Source organism: Mauremys mutica, chromosome 17 (genome assembly GCF_020497125.1).
Source record: "Mauremys mutica isolate MM-2020 ecotype Southern chromosome 17, ASM2049712v1, whole genome shotgun sequence".
Lineage (NCBI taxonomy): Eukaryota > Metazoa > Chordata > Testudines > Geoemydidae > Mauremys > Mauremys mutica.
This window is the reverse complement of record NC_059088.1, coordinates 16,510,199-16,532,605: the sequence shown is the minus strand read 5'-3', so window position 1 is coordinate 16,532,605 and position 22,407 is coordinate 16,510,199. Positions and strand designations below refer to the sequence as shown.

General features: G+C 46.9%; 1 protein-coding gene across 4 annotated transcripts in view; it reads left to right on the top strand.

Annotated features, from left to right (window-relative positions):
- Positions 1 to 22,407, top strand: part of LOC123351805 (IgGFc-binding protein-like) — a 117,800-nt gene that overhangs the window by 84,594 nt on the left and 10,799 nt on the right. For 2 of the 4 annotated variants that reach the window (XM_044991454.1, XM_044991450.1), the window contains 8 exons: positions 2,323 to 2,464; positions 4,228 to 4,556; positions 5,136 to 5,709; positions 7,233 to 7,561; positions 8,080 to 8,665; positions 9,815 to 10,143; positions 18,040 to 18,613; positions 19,726 to 20,324. In XM_044991454.1, the coding sequence (XP_044847389.1) occupies positions 2,323 to 2,464; positions 4,228 to 4,556; positions 5,136 to 5,709; positions 7,233 to 7,561; positions 8,080 to 8,665; positions 9,815 to 10,143; positions 18,040 to 18,613; positions 19,726 to 20,324 (3,462 nt within the window). The remainder of the gene's footprint in view (positions 1 to 2,322; positions 2,465 to 4,227; positions 4,557 to 5,135; positions 5,710 to 7,232; positions 7,562 to 8,079; positions 8,666 to 9,814; positions 10,144 to 18,039; positions 18,614 to 19,725; positions 20,325 to 22,407) is intronic. The other 2 variants (XM_044991451.1, XM_044991453.1) reach the window with 2 other exon arrangements.

Sequence of the window (22,407 nt, the reverse complement as noted above, 5' to 3'; positions counted from 1 at the left end):
GGGAAACTGAGGCACGGAGAGATGCAGTGACTTGCTCACAGACACACAGTGGGAGCAGATGGGAGGTTAAAACCTAGGCGCTATTTCTAGCCCTTGGCCCAGTGCTGAGCCAATGAGACAGCCTTTCTCTTTAACATTAATAGCAAATAATATGACAACAGAACAGACATTTTCACACACATCACCACACATTTCTGGGTTTAGCACTGTCACGGAGTCACTGGGTGATGCTCTGGAACTACTCCATTAAAAGCCAGTCAGGACTCTGGGGGAGCCTCCTCTCTCTGAGCAGACTGTCTCCAGGGCAGGAAGCTCACACAGCTTTGACCTTCCTGGGTCTGAGCTTGGAGCATTCAGCATCTCCTTCCACACCGTGTGCTTCCCACAGTGAGTCTGCCAAGGCGGGGCTTCTGGGGAAGCCAGAGGGCCCTGCACCCCAACTCTGCAGTCAGATGAGACCCTCAGCCAGCCGGTAAAACAGAAGGTTTATTAGTTGACAGGAGCACAGCGTAGAACAGAGCTGGCTATTACAGGTTGGAGGGGGGTTGGAGGGGGGTTACCAGTGGAGTTCCTCAAGGTTCGGTTTTGGGTCCGATTTTATTTAATCTATTTATCGCTGACCTCGGAACCAAAAGTAGGAGTGGGCTGTTAAAGTTTGCGGATGACACCAAGTTGGGAGGTATTGCCAATTCGGAAAAGGATCGGGATATCCTCCAGGGAGATTTGGATGACCTTGTAAACTGGAGTATTAGTAACAGGATGAAATTCAATAATGAGAAGTGTAAGGTTATGCATTTAGGGATGACTAACAAGAATTTTAGTTATAAGCTGGGGACGCACCAGTTGGAAGTAACGGAGGAGGAGAAGGACCTAGGAGTCCTGGTTGATCATAGGATGACTTTGAGTAGGCAATGTGATGTGGCCGTTAAAAAAGCTAATGTGGTCTTGGGATGCATTAGGCGAGGTAGAGATAAGGAGGTGCTAGTCCCGTTATATAAGGCATGGTGAGACCTCATTTGGAGTATTGTGTGCAGTTTTGGTCTCCCATGTTTAAGAAGGATGAATTCAAACTGGAACGGGTACAAAGAAGGGCCACTAGAATGATCCGAGGAATGGAAAGCCTCTCGTATGAAAGGAGACTTGAGGAGCTCGGTTTGTTTTCCTTAACCAAAAGAAGGATAAGAGGAGATATGATTGCACTCTTTAAATATATCAGAGGGATAAATACCAGGGAAGGAGAGGAATTATTTCAGCTCAGTGCTAATGTGGACACGAGGACAAACGGATATAAATTGTCAGTCAGGAAATTTAGGCTTGAAATTAGATGAAGGTTTCTAACCATCAGAGGAGTGCAATTCTGGAACAGCCTACCGAGGGAAACAGTGGGGGCGAAGGACCTCCATGACTTTAAGATTAAGCTGGATAAGTTTATGGAGGGGATGGTATGATAGGATAACGGGTTTAGTCAATAGGTCAATAACGTGCCACACTGGTAATTAGTACAAAGGGTCAATGTTGGGATATTGTTAGCCTTTTCCAGAGGGTCTGGCTGGAGAGTCTTGCCCACATGCTCAGGGTTCAGCTGATCGCCATATTTGGGGTCGGGAAGGAATTTTCCTCCAGGGTAGATTGGCAGTGGCCCTGGAGGTTTTTCGCCTTCCTCCAAAGCATGGGGCAGGGGTCGCTTGCTGGTGGATTATCTGCTACTTGAAGTCTTTAAATCATGATTTGGAGCATTCAACAGCAGAGTCAAGGGAGAGAATTAGTTCAGGAGTGGGTGGATCGGCTTATGTGGCCTGCATCTTGCAGGAGGTCAGACTAGATGATCATAATGGTCCCTTCTGATCTTGAATTCTATGATTCTATGATTCTATGACATCAGTGACTTTCAGCCAAGTCCATCTTGGAAATCCTGGTCCAGATACCCTGGATTCCCCCTCTGCCAGCCTCCAGTTACCCGACTTCCTACACCCCCCTGGATGCTCCTCCTCCTTCTCTTTGTCTCGCTTCCTGGGCAGAAGGTGTCAGCTGATCGCATCCCCCCTCCTAGGTCTCAGGTTACATAGGTGCAAATAGCTGGGCAGTCTCACCTGCCCTGAGGGCCTCAGCAAAATCACACACCCAATTCCTACCACCTTAGTATAGATGCAGTACACAGGGAAACTAAGGTACACACAGTATTAGTATAGGACTGTAAGAATCACATGCAACATAACAAAATGAATAAAACCCTACTTTATCACAAGCACTGCCAGAAATTATTATAAATAATCTTTTCCTCGTTACATTGTGTTATTTCCCCTTTACCAAACGTCCCCTCAGCCCAGAGAGACCGTCCTGACAAATGAGTGCCAGCAAAGCTGCACCTGCACTCCTGCCCGAGAGGTGACCTGCAAAGCTCACAGCTGCGCCAGAGAAGAAACTTGCCAGATCAGAGACGGTGTCATGGACTGCATCAGCAAAGGTGAAGGAGAGTCACTGATTGAAATATGCCCCGAGGGGTTACTGTGGGTGGAATAACTGAGGTCAGGATGGGAGAAACCAGTTTACAACAGATTATTTATGCAGCTTATTTTTCCTCAATAAATACCCTTCTGCTAACTAACCAGCCTGATCCTGCTTAGCTAATCATAGACAGAGATAGCCAATTTGCAATTCTGCAAGAAGTATGATTGTTACAGTGGTTCCCAGGGTTCAATTTGGACTGTGGAACTGCTGTGCCCTCTGTCCAACCTGGCGCTTAAGCACCAACTCCGTGAGTGCTCTGGGGCTGGAGCACCCACGGGGAAAAATTAGTGGGTGCTCTGCACCCACTGGCAGCCAAGCTCCCCTCACCCCCCCACCCCTGAGCATGCCACCTCCCCGCTCCTCCACCTACCTCCCAGCGCTTCCTGCCCAGCCACCGCCAAACAGCTGTTTGGCTGGGTAGCAAGCTCCGGGAGGGCGGGGGAGGAGCAGAAATGTGGCACGCTCAGGGGAGGAGGCGGGGAAGAGGTGAAGCCAGGGTGGGGATTTGGGGAAGGGGTTGGAATGGGGGTGGGGAAGGAGTGGGAAGAGGCAGGGCAGGGACAGGGCCTCATGGAAAGGGTGGAGTGGGGGCGGGGCCAGGGGCGGGGGGAGGTCAGGCACCCAGGGGAAAGTGGGGAAGTCAGAGCCTATGACCTGAGGTATCCTCTCACTGTGATGCTGTTGGCAACCTACAAACCTCTGGCGGGTACTGCACTTAGACATCCACAGGCAGGGACACGCCAAACCAAGTTACATGAATGCTTCTCCTAGCCATCCATGAACCAACAATAGGGAGGCTCCAGCCAAATCCCCCCAGCTCCCCAGCCTTGCACCTAGGGTGACCAGATAGGGACAGTCCCGATATTTGGGGCTTTTTCTTATATAGACTCTGATTACCCCCCCACCCTCTGTCCCGATTATTCACACTTGCTGTCTGGTCACCCTACTTGCATCCCAGAACTGTACCATCTTGCTTGGTCAGAAGCCTGACCAGTGTAAGTTCATTATCCAGTCTGCCCCTCCTTCGATGTGGAGAGGACACACACTAGCCTTTGTAAACTGAGCTGGTGGACTTCAGAGAGAAGCAGCATAAGAACTGAGCTGTGGAGAGTTAGGAGGGGATGGAAATCTCTGAGATTAACTATTCCTCCAATGGGAGTCACAGGTGCTTAGCACCTCTTAGCATTTGACCATTAGCACCTGCAGCTCTCACTGATTTATGGACTGAATTCCCTCTCCCAATGGAATCACTGGGAGTTAGCCAATGACAGGGGTGCTGGGACAATTTTTACAGTGGGGATGCTGAGAGCCATTGAACCAAACTGTAAACGTTACCTCCGCTGGAATCCACTTCAAGCCAGGAAGTGCAGCAGCACCCCCAGCACTCCTAGTTCCAGCACCTATGGCTAATGACTTCAGTGCCATAGCAATGTGTTATTGAGGGTGCTCAGCACTTTGCTGGATCAGAGCCATAGGCACTTGTGCATATGCATAACTTTAAGCATGTGTGTAGCCTCATTGATTTCAACTGAACTCACCTGATTAAGTGTTTCAATAGATTGGAACCACAGCCTCCAGCAAACCAAATTCTCAGTGTCCTCTGGCTAGCTCAGCTGGCTCTGCATGAATGCTGTGCCCATGACAGGGCTGGATCTCCCAGCCTAGACACTGGACTTGAGTTCCCTGCCCTGTTGATAGAACTGGGTTTTCTCCTTTCAGATCCCTGCAAAACCCTGAAATGCCGGATCAAGGAGAGATGCAGAATTGAAAATGGCCAAGAGGCATGTGTTCCTGCCTACACTGGAATCTGCCAAGGCTCAGGGCATGCACAGTATAAAACTTTTGATGGCCTGAAGTTTGATTTGCAGGACACCTGCAAGTACACCATCGCTAAGTACTGTGGCAGCGACCCTACCCTGGAGTCCTTCACTATTGATGAGAAGAACAACAACAGGGGGAACCAGGAAATCTCCTTATGGCAGGTGACCAATATCTATGTCTACGGGTACAACATCTCCATCTACAAGAGGGAAGTTGGCAAAGTCCGGGTGAGTTTCCCAGCTCAGGGCTCTGCGCCTTTTCTACTTATAACAAATAGTATTTTTTGTGTAGTGTCTCTCACACAGATAGAATCCTAGATACAGGCGACATATGGGCAATACAAGTACATAAATGCAACTGGTCTTCTGTGTTTGACATTGTTGTGATAGATAGATAGATAGATCATAATTATGCAGACAAATAGAAACTGGTAGATAGTGTAGCTACATAAATACTGTGTTTATTCAGGGAAAGTCACATTGATTCTTGCCTGAATATTTATACCTGCCTCTGGATATTTCCATTATGTGTGTCTGACGAAGTGGGTATTCACCCACGAAAGCTTATGCTCCAATACTTCTGTTAGTCTTTAAGGTGCCACAGGACTCTTTGTTGCTTTTTACAGATCCAGACTAACACGGCCACCCCTCTGATAATTGATTTCAGTGATTCTTTCACATGCCACTGGTTAAAGTGACAATGATTTACAGCCGAAATGAGTGGCAAGGTTACAGTTGCAGTAAGAACAAGTGAGGATGAAAGAGCAATAACACCTATCATACCTCCCCCCTCCTCTCTGTCTCTAGCTGAACAGTGTGATCACCAGTCTCCCAGTGACGCTGAAAGATGGTAAAATCAAACTGTACCAGAAAGACCTCAGCACCGTCCTGCAGACGGACTTCGGCCTCCAGATCACATATGACAAAAATTGGCATGTAGCGATCACCCTCCCCAGCAGCTATTATGGGGCCACGTGTGGCCTATGTGGGAACTTCAACCAGAATCCAGATGATGACATGATGTCATCCAAAGGCACCAGCGTCTCCTCCATCATGGACTGGGCTGCCAGTTGGAAAGTCCAAGACCGGGACCCCTTTTGCTGGGATTATTGCCAAGGGACTTGCCCAATGTGTGATGAGAGCAAGAGAGCTCTGTATGGGGATGACAGTCACTGTGGGGTGATCAGTAAAGCACCGGGAGGGCCCTTCAGAGAGTGTCACTCCAAGGTGAGCGCTGATGACTTCTTTGACAACTGCATCTATGACATGTGTCTGAATGAGGGGGACAAGAGCATTCTGTGTGAGGCGCTGGAGGCCTACGCGGACGCCTGCAGGAGGCATGGGGTCACTGTCGATGACTGGAGGACGCCATCCAGTTGTGGTGAGTCTGGCAGCTTGGTTTCTTATTTACCTTGTTGATCAGCATGGGGATGGAAATATCCAGGATCCCTGAGGTACTGGGGTCAGCACTGACTCCTAGGGTAGAGCTCCCTCTAGCAGTCATTCAGCCAAGAGCTAACCTGCCTGGCCCTGTTAGTTAATGAGATCTAAAACAATCACTGATTCAGGTGGCTAGTGTACATGTACACAGCAGCTGGATGGCATAATTCTCAGCTCAGGTGCACATTCACACACTCGGCTTGGGATTGATATCTAAAAATATCAGTGTGGATGCAAAGTAGCTGCCCAAGTCTCCTATGTATATATACCCTATAAGTGTGATGTATCTGGCAAGCTGACAATGGTGGAGTTCAGTGTTTCTAAGTGTCTATGGAGTATAGGGGGCTGTGGAACTTTTTTGGTGGTCTTCAGGGTGAAGCAGCTATAGACAATTGTGGAGTTAAGAGGGGAGGCAGCTCCATGACATGTTCTTCTCCCATTGAAATGCATGGGATCTCAAGGTGCTTAAACCTCTCACAATTTGACTCTTAGCACCTGCAGCCCTTGCTGATTTATGGACTGAAATCCTAGTCTCACTGGAGTCAATGGGAATTCGCCAGTGAATTCAGTGCCACAGAAACAACTTATTGGGGGTGCTCAGCATGTTGCTGGATCAGAGACATGTGCACTTAGGCACATGAATAACTTTAAGCATGTGAGTAGCCTCATTGATTTCAATGGAACTACTCACATGGTTAAATTCTTTGCTGGATTGGGACTATAACTTGCAGCAAGCCAGGTTCTGTTGACTATCATGGACTTGCCATCTGACTAAGCTGGTTCCGCGTGAAGGTTATGCTCATGACCAGTCTGACTCTCCCATGCTATCATTATTGTTATTAATTGATAATCCACAGCTTTGCCACTGATGTTTATTGTTTTATGGCAAGTCTAAATATAGCTGGGCAGGTGTTTGTATTGTGCTGAGAAATTTTGGAAGGTGGTGAAAGAGGAGTGTGTGCTGTAATGAGAAGCGATGTGTTTGGGTTTATCATGTGCTGGCTGTGTGGTTGTGTTAATTTGTATCGGGGGACTGGGCTGAAGAATTTTGTGTTGAACTGTGTGAGTGACAAATGAGGGGGCGGGGTGTCTGGGGGATCATGTTTGGGGATTTTGTGTTGATTTGTTTGGGCATGTGGACTGTGTTGGAGAGTTTGTGTTAAGTTGTACAGGTGGTGAATCAATCTTTAAAGAACTGTGGGGCAGGCTCCCTTATATCACTGACTCATTACAACCAATGAAATTGTTGTATACAAACTAGGTGTAGAGTAAGGGTGGTGGTTGACTGAGATACCTCTAACTCACAATATTCTAGGACTCTTGGCATGCCATAGGTACATGCCTTACTGCTTTATTATATATAGATTATTATTATTATTATTTATACTACTGTAGCGCTTAGGAGCCTAGATGCTGGACTTGAGTTCCCTGCCATGTTGATATGTCCAAAATTTTTTCTTTCAGATGCCTGCAATGCTCTGAAATGCAGAACCAAAGAGACATGCCGGTCTGAGGATGGCCACGCATCATGTATTCCTGACTACATGGGAACCTGCTTGGGCTCAGGGGACATGAACTATCAAACGTTTGATGGTCTGAAGTTTGACTTCCAGGGCACCTGCACCTACACCCTGGCCAAATACTGTGGGAGTGACGCCACCCTGGAGCCTTTCACCATTTATGAGAAGAACGCCAATAGGGAGAGCCAGGATATCTCCTTTCTGCGAGTGACCAACGTCTACATCTATGGGTACAACATCTCCATGTACAAGAGGGAAGTTGGCAAAGTCCGGGTGAGTCTCCCAGCTCAGGGCTCTGGCACTTTTCAACTTACAAAGCACAGTACTTTTGTGTAGTGTCTCACACAAACAGAATCCCAAACAGATGTTGTCAGCTGAATATGTCATGTGGGCAATACAAGTACATAAATACATCTCATCTGTATGTTTGAAAACCTTATAATAGATAGATAGATAGATAGCAAAACCAAGACTTTGTGGCTAGATTGATAGCTATCTCAGATAGGTAGAATCTATGTAGAGATATAGGGAATTCTGGAAACAGATACTGTAGGTAGATAGTGAAGCTAGATAAATACTATGTTTATTCAGGGATTGATTTCAGTTGTTCTTCTTGAGTAAGGAATGGGTAAACAGTGATTTAATATTTGACGATTATTTTACTTGCTGCTAGTTAGAGTGACAATGAATAACAGCCAAAATGAATGGTGAGGCTACAGTTGGAGTAATAGCAAGTGAGGATGAAAGAAGAATAATGCCCTTCGTGTTTCTCCCCTCCTGTCTGTCTCTAGCTAAATGGTGTGATCACCCGTCTCCCGGTGACGCTGAAAGACGGTAAAATCAGACTATACCAGAAAGGCCTCAGCACCGTCATGCAGACGGACGTTGGCCTCCGGGTAGGGTACAACAAGAACTGGCATCTGGAAATCACCCTCCCCAGCAGCTATTATGGTGCCATGTGCGGTCTTTGTGGGAACTTCAACCAGAACCCAGAAGATGACATGATGTCCTCCAATGGCATCAAAGTCTCCTCCATTGTGGGCTGGGCTTCCAGTTGGAAAGTCCAAGACCGGGACCCCTTTTGCTGGAATAATTGCCAAGAGACTTGCCCAATGTGTGATGAGAGCAAGAGAGCTCTGTATGGGGATGACAGTCACTGTGGGGTGATCAGTAAAACACCGGAAGGGCCCTTTAGAGACTGTCACTCCAGGGTGAGCCCCGACAAAGTCTTTGACAACTGCATTTACGACGTGTGTCTGAATGAGCAGGACAAGACCATTCTGTGTGCATCGCTGGAGGCCTATGCAGACTCCTGCAGGGACCATGGAGTCACTGTCTATGACTGGAGGACGCCGTCCAGCTGTGATGAATCTCGAGGTTGGTATTCTGTCAAAGCAGGTGGCAATGAGACTAATCTGACAGTTTACCCTGTTGATGGAGGGGATAGCGAGTGACCTGAGCATGGGGATGGGAATATCCAGGTTTCTGGGGCTTTGGGGTCTGCACTGATTCTTAGAGTAGAGCTCCCCCTATTCTGCAGGGTTTCCTTTGTTTGGTTAAGTGTACCCTAGTAGTCTCCTCGAAGAACTCGCAAGCCTGAAAGCATGATAGACACAGGTAGCTTATCTGCAATTTGGCTTTAAGTGCAACATAGCTAGCAAGCAGGCAATGGTGTAGTTCATTGTCTATGGGCCATAGGAGTCTGTGGAACATTTCTAGTGCTCTTCAGAGTGAAACAGCATAAGAACAAAGCTGTGGGCGATCCAGGTATTAGGAAGGGGGATCCAGGAGATTAACATTTTCTTCCATTGAAATACATCGGAGTCAAAGGTGCTTACAACTCTCAGAATTTAACCCCTAACATGTGTGGCTCTCACTGACACGCCCGCTGACAGCAATTCCAGGCCCCAGGGCAGCTGTGCTGGTGGGTGTGTTCTTCTGGCATGGCCAGGGCTTCCACATGCCTGCCTGGCTGCCTTCGCTGTCGTCAGTACCACCCCCATGTGCTTAGGAGCCCTGCGGCCCACCTGGATGATTTAAAAAGGCCTGGGGCTCCTGGCTGCTATGCTGCAGCAGCCAGGAGCCCCCTGGCCCTTTTAAATTGCCTGGGCCCTTGGGTAACTGCCCCCTTCCCCCGCATGCTGTCGGCAGGCCTGCTCACTGATGTATGGACTGAAATGCCGCTCCCAAAGGAATCACTGTGAATTAGCCAATTACTTCAGTGCCACAGCAATGGGTTATTGAGGGTGTGCTGGATCAGAACCTGGAGCATTTAAGCACATGCGTAACTTTAAACATGTGAGTAACGTCCTTGATTTCAATGGAACTGCTCACACGGTTGAGTGTTACCTGGACTAGGACCAGAGCTTGCAGCAAGCCAAGCTCTGTTGAGTATTCTCAACATGCCTTGGTTGGTTCAGTTGGTTCTGCATGAATGCTGTGCTCATGGCAGATCTTGCTCCCGTGGCCTAGACACTTGACTTGAGTCCCCCACTCTGTTGATGTAACTGGGCTTTCTCCTTTCAGAAACCTGCCAAACCCTGAAATGCCGAACCAAGGAGACTTGCAAGACAGAGGATGGCCACGCAACATGTGTTCCTGACTACGTGGGAACTTGCTGGGGCTGGGGGGACCCACATTATCACACCTTTGATGGCCTGAAGTTTGACTTCCAGGGCACCTGCACCTACACCATTGCCAAGTACTGTGGGACTGACCGCTCCCTGGAGCCCTTTACCATCGATGAGAAGAATGATAACAGGGGCAGCCAGGCTATCTCCTTTCTACGAGTGACCAACATCTATGTCTACGGGTACAACATCTCCATCTACAAGAGGGAAGTTGGGAAAGTCCGGGTAAGTCTCCGATTTCAGGACTGCACCTTCTAACACACGCTGATTTGGCATAGTGTCTTTCACACAAATATCAGAGGGGTAGCCGTGTTAGCTTTGCTGCTTTCACACAAATGGTATCCTAGAATCAGGGGATGTGAGAGAGAAAAACACAGGCAAATGGGAAGAAAGATGTTTTCAGGTGACGTTTCTAACCTTGGACAAGGTGGGACGGTTGTTTCAGGTGTTAGAAGATACATGGGAGAAGACTGTCCCTCCTATAGAAGGGACAGAGAAAGAAAGAAGTGTTGGATAGGTTGATAATAGAGGTGAAATCACGACTCCATTGAAATCAATGGGAGTAGGTGGCATAGATCACAGGTCTCAGTAGAGGGCTGAATTCTATATTTATTTATGGTGCATGTGTTGCAGTGTAAATTCAGAACTATATACTTCCCAATATGCACAGCAGAATGGCCTATCAGAGGTTTGCACAGAGATCAGAGGGAGAATATAGTCTTTATTTAGTAACCACACCTTGAATACTGCATGCAGTTCTGAACTCCCCATCTCAAAGAGTTATATTAGAATTGGAAAAGGTACGGAGAAGGGCAACACAAATGATTAAGAGTATGAAACAGCTTCCAGATGAGGAGTGATTAAAAAGACTGGTACTTTTCATCTTGGGAAAGAGGTGACTAAGGGGGCATATGATGGAGATCTAGAAAATCATGAATGGTGTGGAGAAAGTGAATAAGGAAGTATAATTTATTCCTTCACATAACACAAGTACAAGAGGTCACCCAATGAAATTAATAGGCAGCAGGTTTAAAACAAACAAAAGGAAATACTTCTTCACACAGCGCACAGTCAACCTGTGGAACTCATTGCCAGAGGATTATGGCCAAAACTATAATGGGGCTCAAAAAAGAGATAGATAAGTTCCTGGAGTATAGATCCATCAATGACTATTAGCCAAGATGGCCAGGAATGCAACCCCATGCTCTGGGTATCCCTAGCCTCTGACTACCAGAAGCTGGGAGTGGACAATGAGATGGATCGCTCAATGATTGCTCTTTTCTGTTCATTCACTTGCAAGCACCTGGCATTGCCCACTGTCGGAAGACAGGATATCTGGCTAGATGGACCATTGGTCAGACTCAGTATGTCTGTTCTTATGTTCTTAACCAGAGCTGGGCAAAAATTTTCATCCAAAACATTTGTTTGATGAAAAATGCAGATTCTGTGCACTGAAACCTTTCATGAATTTGCATCAGTTTTGGCAACTTATTTTGGCCGAGAAAAAAAAATCTAAAAAAACTGAAAGGTTTTGTTTCAACATTTTTTAAATAAAACATGTCCGTTTTTTCATTTGAAATGATGTTTTGTATCAAAATTTCCTTTAATTTTATTTTTTTCAAATTTCAAATATTTTAAAAAGTGAAAAACGGTTTGCTTGATCTGAAACAATTTTCTTTCCACTTTTCACCAAAAATGTGATTTTTTTCCAGTTAGACTGAAACACTTTTTTCCCTAATTTTTCATAATTACTAATCTATTATTTGCACATCTCTAGAAGGAACTAATTTTTAATTTATGTATTTATTATTCATTTCCTTCCTTTTCTGTTCATTGTACAGTGAGAAAATTTGCTCCATTTGAGGCTCAGATATATTTCTGCCCTTTTTTCCCTCCATTTTCTGCATCTTCCTGTTTCTGATTCTCTTTTCCTGACCTGTCTGTGTGAATCTCTTTCATCCTTTTCTTCGTATCTCATTCTCTGTAGCAACCCCCAGTTCTCTACACAAACTGCTTCAGCCCCAATCCTTGCCTCATTTGATCTATTAAAATGACCAAGGTGTGATGGGATGCTTATCCCACACATAGAGTCATAGAACCATAGAGTTAGAAGGGACCTCGAGGGTCATCTAATCTAACCCCCTGCCATAATGCCATGATGTGTCTAAATCCTCCAAGATGGATGAAAACTTCCTGTGAAACCCATTCTACAACCTTGCTAAACAGTTGCTTCCATTGTTCTGCTCTTCTTTTGTTTAGAAAGTTTTTCCTGATTTAATCTAAATCTGCTCTACTGTAGTTTGAACCTGTTGCCTCTTGTCCTGCCCTCCATCTTTTTTATGGCAGCCTTTTACGTGTTTGAAGACTGCTATCATATCCCCCCATCTCCTCTTTTGCAAACTAAACATACCCAGTTCCTTCATATGTAAGGCTGCGAATCATTCATGGAGGTCATGGAAGTAATGGCTTCTGTGACTTTCCATGACATCCGTGAATTTTGCAGTTCTGGTGCAGCTGACCCCAGGACCGCCCAGTAGCTGAGGAAGCCCCAGGGCCAGCCACACCAGGCACTGCTCTGGCAGCCCCAGGCAACTGGTCCCCAGCGCTGCCCTGGTGCAGTGGTCCGGGACCAGCTGCGGTGGCAGCGGGGACCCAGGCCTCTCCCACCTGGACTAGCAGTGGCAGGGCCTCAGGCCGCACCCCACTCCAGCTGCAGCAGGGCCTGGGCTGCCCCCCCGGCCAAAACGTCACCCCACGAAGCTCCCCCCCAGCAATTCCTCCCAACAGCAGCAGGGACTCCTCCCCCCCCCAACAGCAGTCTTTAGGAGTGCCCCCCTCCCAGCAGGTAAGATTTAGTCACAGGTATTTTTTATAAAAGTCATGGACACGTCAGGGTGCCATGACTTTTTGTTTATTGCCCATGAACTATCCATGACTTTTACTAAAAATACCCACGACTAAAACATAGCCTTACTCATCTGACTTGTGTCAGGGACTCTAACCCCGACAGCGAAGTTCGTTGTCTGACCGCAGAGAGACAGGCAACACCAGCAAGGTCCGATCAAAAGCTCTTTATTGACAAGTGCACGCATCAATAGAGAGCAGCTCGTCTCCCGAGAGAACCAGCCACTCTTTACAGCTTAGTATTAGCCTATATAGACAGTTTTATTATGTCATACATCATTCACTTGAACAACCCACCCCCCTTTGTCTAACAACTAGAAACTAGACACTTTTAATATACACACGTGCCTAGACTCTATGTCTACAACATTAGATTGTTAATAATATCTTAACAAGTACCAAAAGTTAGGAATGCAGGGGAGTTTAAAACAAGCCGATAACTAAACCAGGGAGTAAGAATCTGAACTGTGGGATGCTAGGGTTTCTTATCAGTTCTTCAAACACTGTTCCTAACACAGCACAGCTGGTACTATGCCAGGAATGCAGCCCCTGGCTTATCTCACTTTTTCCAGGGCTTTGTGAGACAATGCTGCTTCTCACTATTTTTCCACTCTGGGATTACCCAGAAACCTCTGTTAGCCTGACTTCAGTCAGGTTGGCATACCTATTTTGTCTGCTATATCTTCATTCAGGCCTAACACTTGCATTCCATCTCTTTGATTATCTTTGTTGCTCACCTCTGGATCCTTTCCAGTTTCTCTACATCCTTTCTATACAGGAGTGACCAAAATAAGATGTACTACTCCAGCTGAGGCCTAACCAGTGCCAAGTAGAGCGATACCATCACCTCCCATGACTTGCATGCTATGCCTCTGTCAATGCATTTGTACATGCCATGATTCACTGTTGCAAAAAAAGGCAAACATTCTAGGATGCATTAGCAGAAGTGTTGTAAGCAAGACACAAGAAGTAATTCTTAGGCCTTGTCTACACTGGCAAGCTACTGTGCAGTAAAGAAGCTTTCTTTGGTGTAACTCCCGAGGTGTACACACTGCCAAGGCACTTAGTGCACAGAAACACCTCACTTGCAGCATTGTAAAAAAACCACCTTGATGAGAGTCGTAAGCCTTAAAGCGCAGAGGCTCCAGTATTGGCAGTGTAAACACATTACAGCGCAGAAACCAATCGATTGGCCTCCAGACGTGTCCCATAATCCCTCAAGTGGCTGCTCTGCTCATTGTTTTGAACTCGGCTGCCCTGGAGACATGTGCCCCTCCCCTTTCAAAGCTCCGTTTCTGACAGCCCTTGCGTGCTGTGCCGATCTGCTCAGAGACACCAAGCAAACCATTAATATGGAATGCTCGTGCTGTTGAACACAGAAGCCGGTGTGTGTGTGTGTGAGAGAGAGAGAGAGAGAGAGGCAGGCAGGCAGACAGATTGCTGTGCAGAGAGCTGGGAAGGGAGGTGGGGGCTGATGTCGGGGATATCCCCCTCCCCTGCCTCAGGACTGGTTGGTTCCTGCTTCTGTCTGAACTTACAAGACAACATGCTGGTACACGCTCTGTCCCCCAAAACACACTGTCACTCCCCCCCACACACACACTTCAGTTTAAAAACAGCTGACAGTGTAGTAGGATGCCCATGAAACAATAGGATTGGGAAACCTGCATCATGTGACACTGTGCCTGCCCCATGAGGCATTGCAAACCCTTCCCAAAGCACCCTGTGGCCACACTGATTAAGCCTCAGCTGGAATATTGTGTCCAGTTCTGGGCACCACATTTCAGGAAATATGTGGACAAATTGGAGAAAGTCCAGAGAAGAGCAACAAACATGATTAAAGGTCTAAAAAACATGACCTATGAGAGAAGATTTAAAAAATTGGATTTGTTTAGTCTGGAGAAGTGAAGACTGAGGGTGGGGCGGGGGGGGGCATGCTAACAGTTTTCAAGTACATAAAAGGTTGTTAGAAGGATGAGGGAGATAAATTGTTCTCGATAACATCTGAAGATAGGACAAGAAGCAATGAGTTTAAACAAGGGCAGTTTAGGTTGGACATTAAGAAAAATTTCCTAACTGTCAGGGTAGTTAAGTACTGCAATAAATTGCCTAGGGAGTTTGTGGAATCTCCGTCATTAGAGATTTTTAAGAGCAGGTTAGACCAACACCTGTCAGGGATGGTCTAGATAATACTTAGTCCTGCCATGAGTGCAGGGGGTGGGATCAGATGACCTTCGAGGTCCCTTCTAGTCCTATGATCCTATAATTCTATGTAGGGGAAGCACTTTTGCCACACAGGGAATAAATAGCTAGTGTTGTCACTGAAGTGTTATCCATGGGCTTTACAGTTGATGCTCTGATTTGCTTAGTAGGGGCAGTGGAGTTTACACCGTTAGAGGGTCACCGTTTCAGGCTCTCTGCAGACTCAGGCAGATGTTGCCGAACTAGTCACACTTGAGGCACATTTGGAAGGTTTTCCTTCCAGCCATAAAGGCCAAAAAATTATTTTAAACAAACAAAACAAACAAACAAAAATGAAAGCTTAGATTCTGGAGATTTCCAAAGTGTCATGTGGGTCATACAGATATATCAGATGGGTTGTGTGATGGGTTGGATCACAGAAACCCCCTTAGGGTTGCCAACTGATGTGCCAAGACTACTTTTGCCCCTGCTTTCCCTGCCAGCCTGGGAATCCATCACCCTGTCTTGTTGAGACAGACATGCCAGTCTGCTCCAACACAGACCCAGGGTCTGAACCACATGCCCCAAAGCTGCAGATTTAACTGAAAGCAGCTTAAGAAGTGTTCCTGTCTTTAACACTCAGATGCCCAATTCCCAATGGGGTCCAAACCCCAAATAAGCCCCAGTAAACTCCAAATAAACTCATAAATTGTTCGCCCTCTATAACACTGATAGAGAGATATGCACAGCTGTTTGCCTCCCCACCCCCGCCCAGGTATTAATACACACTCTGGGTTAATTAATAAGTAAAAAGTGATTTTATTAAATACAGAAAGTAGGATTTAAGTGGTTCCAAGTAGTAACAGACAGAACAAAGTGAATTACCAAGCAAAATAAAATGAAAGATGCAAGTCTAAGCCTAGTACAGTAATAAAACTGAATACAGAGAAAATCTCACCTCCAGAGATGTTTCAATAAGTTTCTTTCACAGACTGGACGCCTTCCCAGTCTGGGCACAATCCTTTCCCCAGGTACAGCCCTTGTTCCAGCTCAGGTGATAGCTAGGGGATTTCTCATGTTGGCAACCACCTCTGTTCTGTTCCACCCACTTATATATCTTCTGCATAAGGCAGGAATCATTTGTCCCTCTGGGTTCCCACCCCTCCTTCTCAATGGAAAAACACCAGGTTAAAGATGGATTCCAATTCAGGTGACATGATCACATGTCACTGTAAAACCCCAAGCCTTCATTCTTCCCAGCCTGACTCACAGGAAGGCCTGCCTGCAAACAGAGCCATCCACAGTCCATTATCCTGGTTGATAGGAGCCATCAAGATTCCAAACCACCATTAATGGCCCACACTTTGCATAATTACAATAGGCCCTCAGAGTTATATTTCATATTTCTAGTTTCAGATAGAAGAGTGATACATGTATACAAATAGGACCATCACACTCAGTAGATAAGATTTGTAATGATACCTTATAAGAGACCTTTTGCATGAAGCATATTCCAGTTACATTATATTCACACTCATTAGCATATTTTTCATAAAATCATATCGTGTACAACATCACAGGTTGTGTATTAGACACTTCTAGATAATTAGATATTGTAGATAGATACCATGGGTGTGTAAATAATATAGCTAGTGTGACAAAGTTCCTCCTCTACCTTGGTGGGTCCTGCGCTTACTGGAGGATTTGCTCAGTAATCTTCCCCTTTGGTGGAACCCACAGTCTGGGTCAACTCCTCCTATGACTGATCAGGAGTTGGGAGGTTTGGGGGGAACCTGGGCCCACCCTCTACTCCGGGTTCCAGCCCAGGGCCCTGTGGATTGCAGCTGCCTATAGTGCCTCCTGTACCAGCTGCATGACAGCTACAACTCCCTGGGCTACTTCCCCATGGCCTCCTCCAAACACCTTCTTTATCCTCACCACTGGACCTTCCTGCTGGTGTCTGATAATGCTTGTACTCCTTAGTCCTCCAGCAGCACACCCTCTCAGTCTCAGCTCCTTGTGCCTCTTGCTCCCAGCTCCTCACATGCACTTCTCTCCTCTGGCTCCTCCTCTCCTGACTGGAGTGAGCTCCTTTTTAAACCAGGTGCCCTGATTAGCCTGCCTTGATTGGCTGCAGGTGTTCTAATCAATGTAGCTATCTCCACTGCCTTCTAGAAAGATCTTAATTGGCCCCAGGTGCCTTGATTAACCTGGAGCAACTGCCATTTGGTTACCATGGTCCTAGGGATTTGTTTAGCCTGGAGCTAGCATACCTGTTCCTCAGTACTTTACTGTAGCCATCTGGCCTTGCCCCATCACACTAGATAATGTTGACAGAGGGATCAGTGTGTGGGTGGATTGATGGATGGATGGATGGTTAGATTTTGTAGGTGACTAGTCAATATAGCTAGGTAGTGTGCATGGATAGATAGACAGAGAATTCTTCAGACAGACAGATACTGTAGGTAGATATTGTAGATAGATAAGTGCTGTATACAGAATTCTAAAAATGTAGGGCAAGAAGGCATCTTAAGAGGTCATCTAAGTCCATCTCCCGGGCTGAGGCAATATTAAGTATAGCTAGACCATCCTTGACAGGTGTTTGTTGAACCTATTCTTAACATATTCAGGCCAACTCTCATTGATTTCACTGGTTCTTCCTGAGTAAGGAATGAGTAAAAAGTGACAGCTATTAGTCAGGATGAACAGGGATGGTGTCCCTAGCCTCTGTTTGCCAGAAGCTGGGAATGGGCGACAGGGGATGGATCACTTGATGATTCCCTGTTCTGTTCATTCCGTCTGGGGCACCTGGCAATGGCCACTGTCGGAAGACAGGATACTGGGCTAGATGGACCTGGTCTGACCCAGTATGGCCATTCTTATGTTCTTATGATGAAGGATTTGGTCCCCTTATTGTACATGCCACTGGTTAGGGTGACAATGAGGTACAGTCAAAATGAGTGGTGAGGTGACATATGCAGTAAGAACAAGTTAAGATGACAGAGCAATAACACCCCATCCTGTCCTTGTCTCTAGCTAAACGGCGTGATCACCAGTCTCCCAGTGACACTCTCAGACGGTAAAATCAGAGTGTACCAGAGCGGCTTCCGCGCCATCCTGCAGACAGACTTTGGTCTCCAGGTGGCATACAACTGGGACTGGCATCTGGTGATCACCCTCCCCAGCAGCTATTATGGGGCCACGTGTGGCCTATGTGGGAACTTCAACCAGAACCCTGAAGATGACATGACATCAGCCAGTGGCACCAAAGTCTCCTCCATCGTGGGCTGGGCTGCTAGTTGGAAAGTCCAAGACCAGGATCCTTTTTGCTGGGATTCCTGCCAAGAGAACTGCCTGACATGTGATGAGAGCACAAGGAAGCTGTACGGGGGCGACAGTCACTGTGGGTTGATCAGCAAAGCACCAGGAGGGCCCTTCAGAGAGTGTCACTCCAGAGTGAACTCCAGTGAGTTCTTTGATAGCTGCATCTATGACGTGTGTGTGAACAGGGGCGCTGCGAGAATCTTGTGCCAGGCGCTGGAGGCCTATGCAGCAAGCTGCCGAGACCATGGGGCCACCGTCTATGACTGGAGGATGCCATCTGGCTGTGGTGAGTCTGACAGCTTTGTGTCCTTACTGACACGGGCATGATCGGGCTAGTCAGTAGAGAAACCTGGACGTTTTTCATTCCTCCGGAGTTTTGAGGAAAAATACCATTCTTGTCAAATTCAAAATTTTAGAAAAAAGTTCAGATTTTGACAAAATTTAATTTCAAAAGGTGCGAGACAAAGCATGTCAGTAACATTTCAGAATGGAGCATTTCAATTTTTCATTTTGAAACAACTGTTAACAAAATTAATTATTTTTAGATATATAAAACATTTTTAAAAAGTTTTATAAGATTGAAATCTGAAAGTAGTGTTTTGATTTTATCAAAATAAAACACTTCAGTCGACATGCAACAGTGTCTGGGACAGGAATTTCATTTCCGTTCCCTTTTGGAACAGAAGAAAATCCAAAATCTTGATATTTCCCATGAAAAGGTAAATCTGGTTTTAGCTCAGTTCCATTAGCCGATCTGTTCACTCTGTCGGTGGAAGGGATGGTGAATGACCTGAGCATAGGGTTGTGAATGGCTGGGTTTCTTGGGCTGACTCTGAGCACCACCTATTGAGCTCCCTACTCCGCTCCTTGCAGTACAACGTCCCCTAGTGTCACCCTTGAGAATTGGAGTCAGCAGTGATTCCAAGGAGTGAGCATCCCCTACTGAGCCTTCCACCCCACTCCCTGAAGCACAGTGCCCACTAGTGCAACACTGGGGCATTGGAGTCAGCATGGACACAAGTGGAGATCACCTCCTAATCAGATCCGTCTCCTTTGTTTGCAGAACAGCGTCCCTTAGTCCACACTGTGCCATTAAGGTCAGCACTAACTCAAGGGAAAGTACTCTTACCTAGCACTTCCTGCAGACCTAAGTGTTCTTTATACCCAAGCGCTGACCCTGATTGACTCATGGCCTGTGAGATTTGGCTGCAGACATATATGGCTTTTTGGTTCCTGAATGCAGAAGTTAATTCCACCGTCCTTTTCCTTTTGGCTGTTTCATGCAGGGTGGATAATGCACTGCGTATAAGAATTTGTCTGTAGATCTCACTGCGTCTAGGCAGGTTGTTTCATTTATTTCCTGTATTTTTAAATTTCCCCTTTTCAACCCTATCCCAGCCCTGCCCTGCCCTGAGAACAGCCACTACGAGGCCTGTGGAAACGCCTGCCCAGCCAGCTGCTCTGACCGAACTGCCCCCTCCTCCTGCCGGGAGCCCTGCGTGGAGACCTGCCAGTGTAATGACGGTTACGTCCTCAGCACTGACAAGTGCGTCCCCCTGGCGAGCTGTGGCTGTGACTACAAAGGCCGCTACTACAAACCCAGTGAGGAGTTCTGGGACGATGAGAACTGCCACTCTCAGTGCAGGTGTGACCCCAGCCTGGGCACAGTGGTTTGCAGGAAGAACAGCTGCAAGGCCAAAGAAAGATGCTCCGTGGTCAATGGGGTCCGTGGCTGCCATGCAATCAGCTACTCCACCTGCATAGGTACTGGAGACCCTCACTACACCACCTTTGATGGGAAAAAGTATGATTTTATGGGCACCTGCATCTACCAGTTTGCGGCTCTCTGCTCCGAGGACCCCACACTCACCCCGTTCAATGTCAAAGTGGAGAACAACAACCGAGGCAGCAAGGCCGTGTCCTTCACCAAAACAGTGACCTTAGAGGTCTACAACGTGACCATCAGCTTGAGCCAGGAACATCCACGCAAGATCCAGGTAGGGATGCAGGATCACTGGGGAATGCAGTAAGTCATTTCATTTCAATGATCTCTTGTCAGGGCTCTATGTTGTCTTCTTAGCTCTGGGAGGGAGTGGGGTCTAGTGGTTGGAGCAGGGGGTGGGAACCAGGACTCCTGGATTCCATCCCTGGCTCTGTGAGGGAAGTGGGGTCCAGTGGTTGGAGCAGGGGGGGCTGGGAGCCAGGACTCCTAGGTTCTATCACAGCTGTGGGGGCAGATGGTGGGTTTGAGCAAATGGTGCTAAGAACTAAAGCTCCAGCATTCTACTCCGGGGAAGTGGTTTGAGCTGGGATTCAGACATTTAGGATTTTATTCCTCTCTCTGCCCCTGACTGGCTTAATAACCTAGGGCAAGTCGCTTCCTACCTTTGTACCTCTATGAGCAGGCCTACATTTAAAACACTGCACCGATGCAGCTGCACCGCTGTAGCGCTTCGTGAAGATGCTACTACGTTGATGGGAGAGCTTCTCCTGTCGGCGTAGTTATTCCAGCTCCTCAAGTGGCTATGTTGACAGGAGAAGTCCTCCCATTGACATAGCATTGTCTACACTGGGGTTAGGTCAGTATAACTGTGTTGCTCAGGGGGTGGATTTTTCACACACTGGAGTAACGTAGTTATACCGATGTAAGATTACAGGGTAGACCTGGCCTATTTCCCCAACTCTAAAGGGGGTAATAAGATCTTTTCACTTCACAGGGCAGTTGTGAGTAGAGCTATGCAAATAATTGGTTCTTTGATACACTGCCAGTTCTGAAAATATTGACAAAAATTATGTTCCACCTGAAAGGAAACTTTTTTTGTTTTGTTTCTGGGCAATAAAAAGCCAAGGAAATGATGGGCTAGGTTCATGCAGTCACCAGCACTGCTAATGATTCCTTTTGGGCCAGTGGGTGAGCACTCACCTGGGATGTGGAAGACCTGGATTCCATTCCTCCTTCTGCCTGATGGGGAGAAGGAATTTGAATTTGCTGGAGAGTCCCCTAGCTACTGGACTATGGGATATTCTGGGGCAGGGCTATGCTTAAAATTTAGATCAATCTAAGGTTTGGTCTACACTAGCGGGGGGGAGGATCGATCTAAGTTACGCAACTTCAGCTAGGTGAATAACATAGCTGAAATCGATGTACTGAGATTGACTTACCGCGGTGTCTTCACCGTGGTGAGTTGACTGCTGCTGCTCCTGTGTTGACACCGCCTGCGCCTCTTGCAGAGCTGGAGTCGATGGGAGAGCGCTAGTCTAGACGTGATAAATCAACCCCTGCTGGATTGATGGCTGCCCGCCGATCTGGTGGGTAGTGTAGACATACCCCAAGCCATATCTTTTAGGGGTCTGACACACACACACACACACACCCTGAGCACTGTAGTTAAGCCAACCTAACCCCTGGTGTAAACACAGCTAGGTTGACAGAAGAATTTGTCCATCAATGTAGCTACCACTGCTCAGGGAGGTGGATTACCTACCTCCATTGGAAAAACCCCTTCCATCAACATAGGACATGTCTGGACCGTGACACCTCAGCAGCACATAGCGCCCGTAGTGTAGATATGCTCTCAGTCTCTCCTCTTGAAGCTTTTCCACTTCGTATAAAATACGTGACTAGTCCCTGGCCCAGAGAGCAAGAATAAGAATGATTCTATACCTGGCTGTTAAGCACTCAGCTGGGGTAGGGGGAGATCCACATTCAAATTCCTGCTCCATTGACTAGTTAGTTATACAAAGTAGAACAGCTTCAACAGGAGAGACTGAGAATACCTTTGCCCTAGAGTAGCCTAGTAGGTGCTAAATGTGAGACCGAAGTTCAATCCTGCTCCGTGTCAGGCAGTGGTGGGAATTGAACCCAGGTCTGCCATGTTCCGGGTGGGTGTCCTAATGACTGGGCTAAAGGTTATAAAAGAAACTGCTCACGCATATGACCCCTTGTGCATCCAGCCTGAATTTTTTTTCCACCACAACTGTCCCTCCAATTTTTATCAAATATAGAAATAGTTTCTGGTCAACGAAAACTGAATTTATGAGCAAGTACATTATTTGTGTGAGATTTTTCACCCAAAGAAA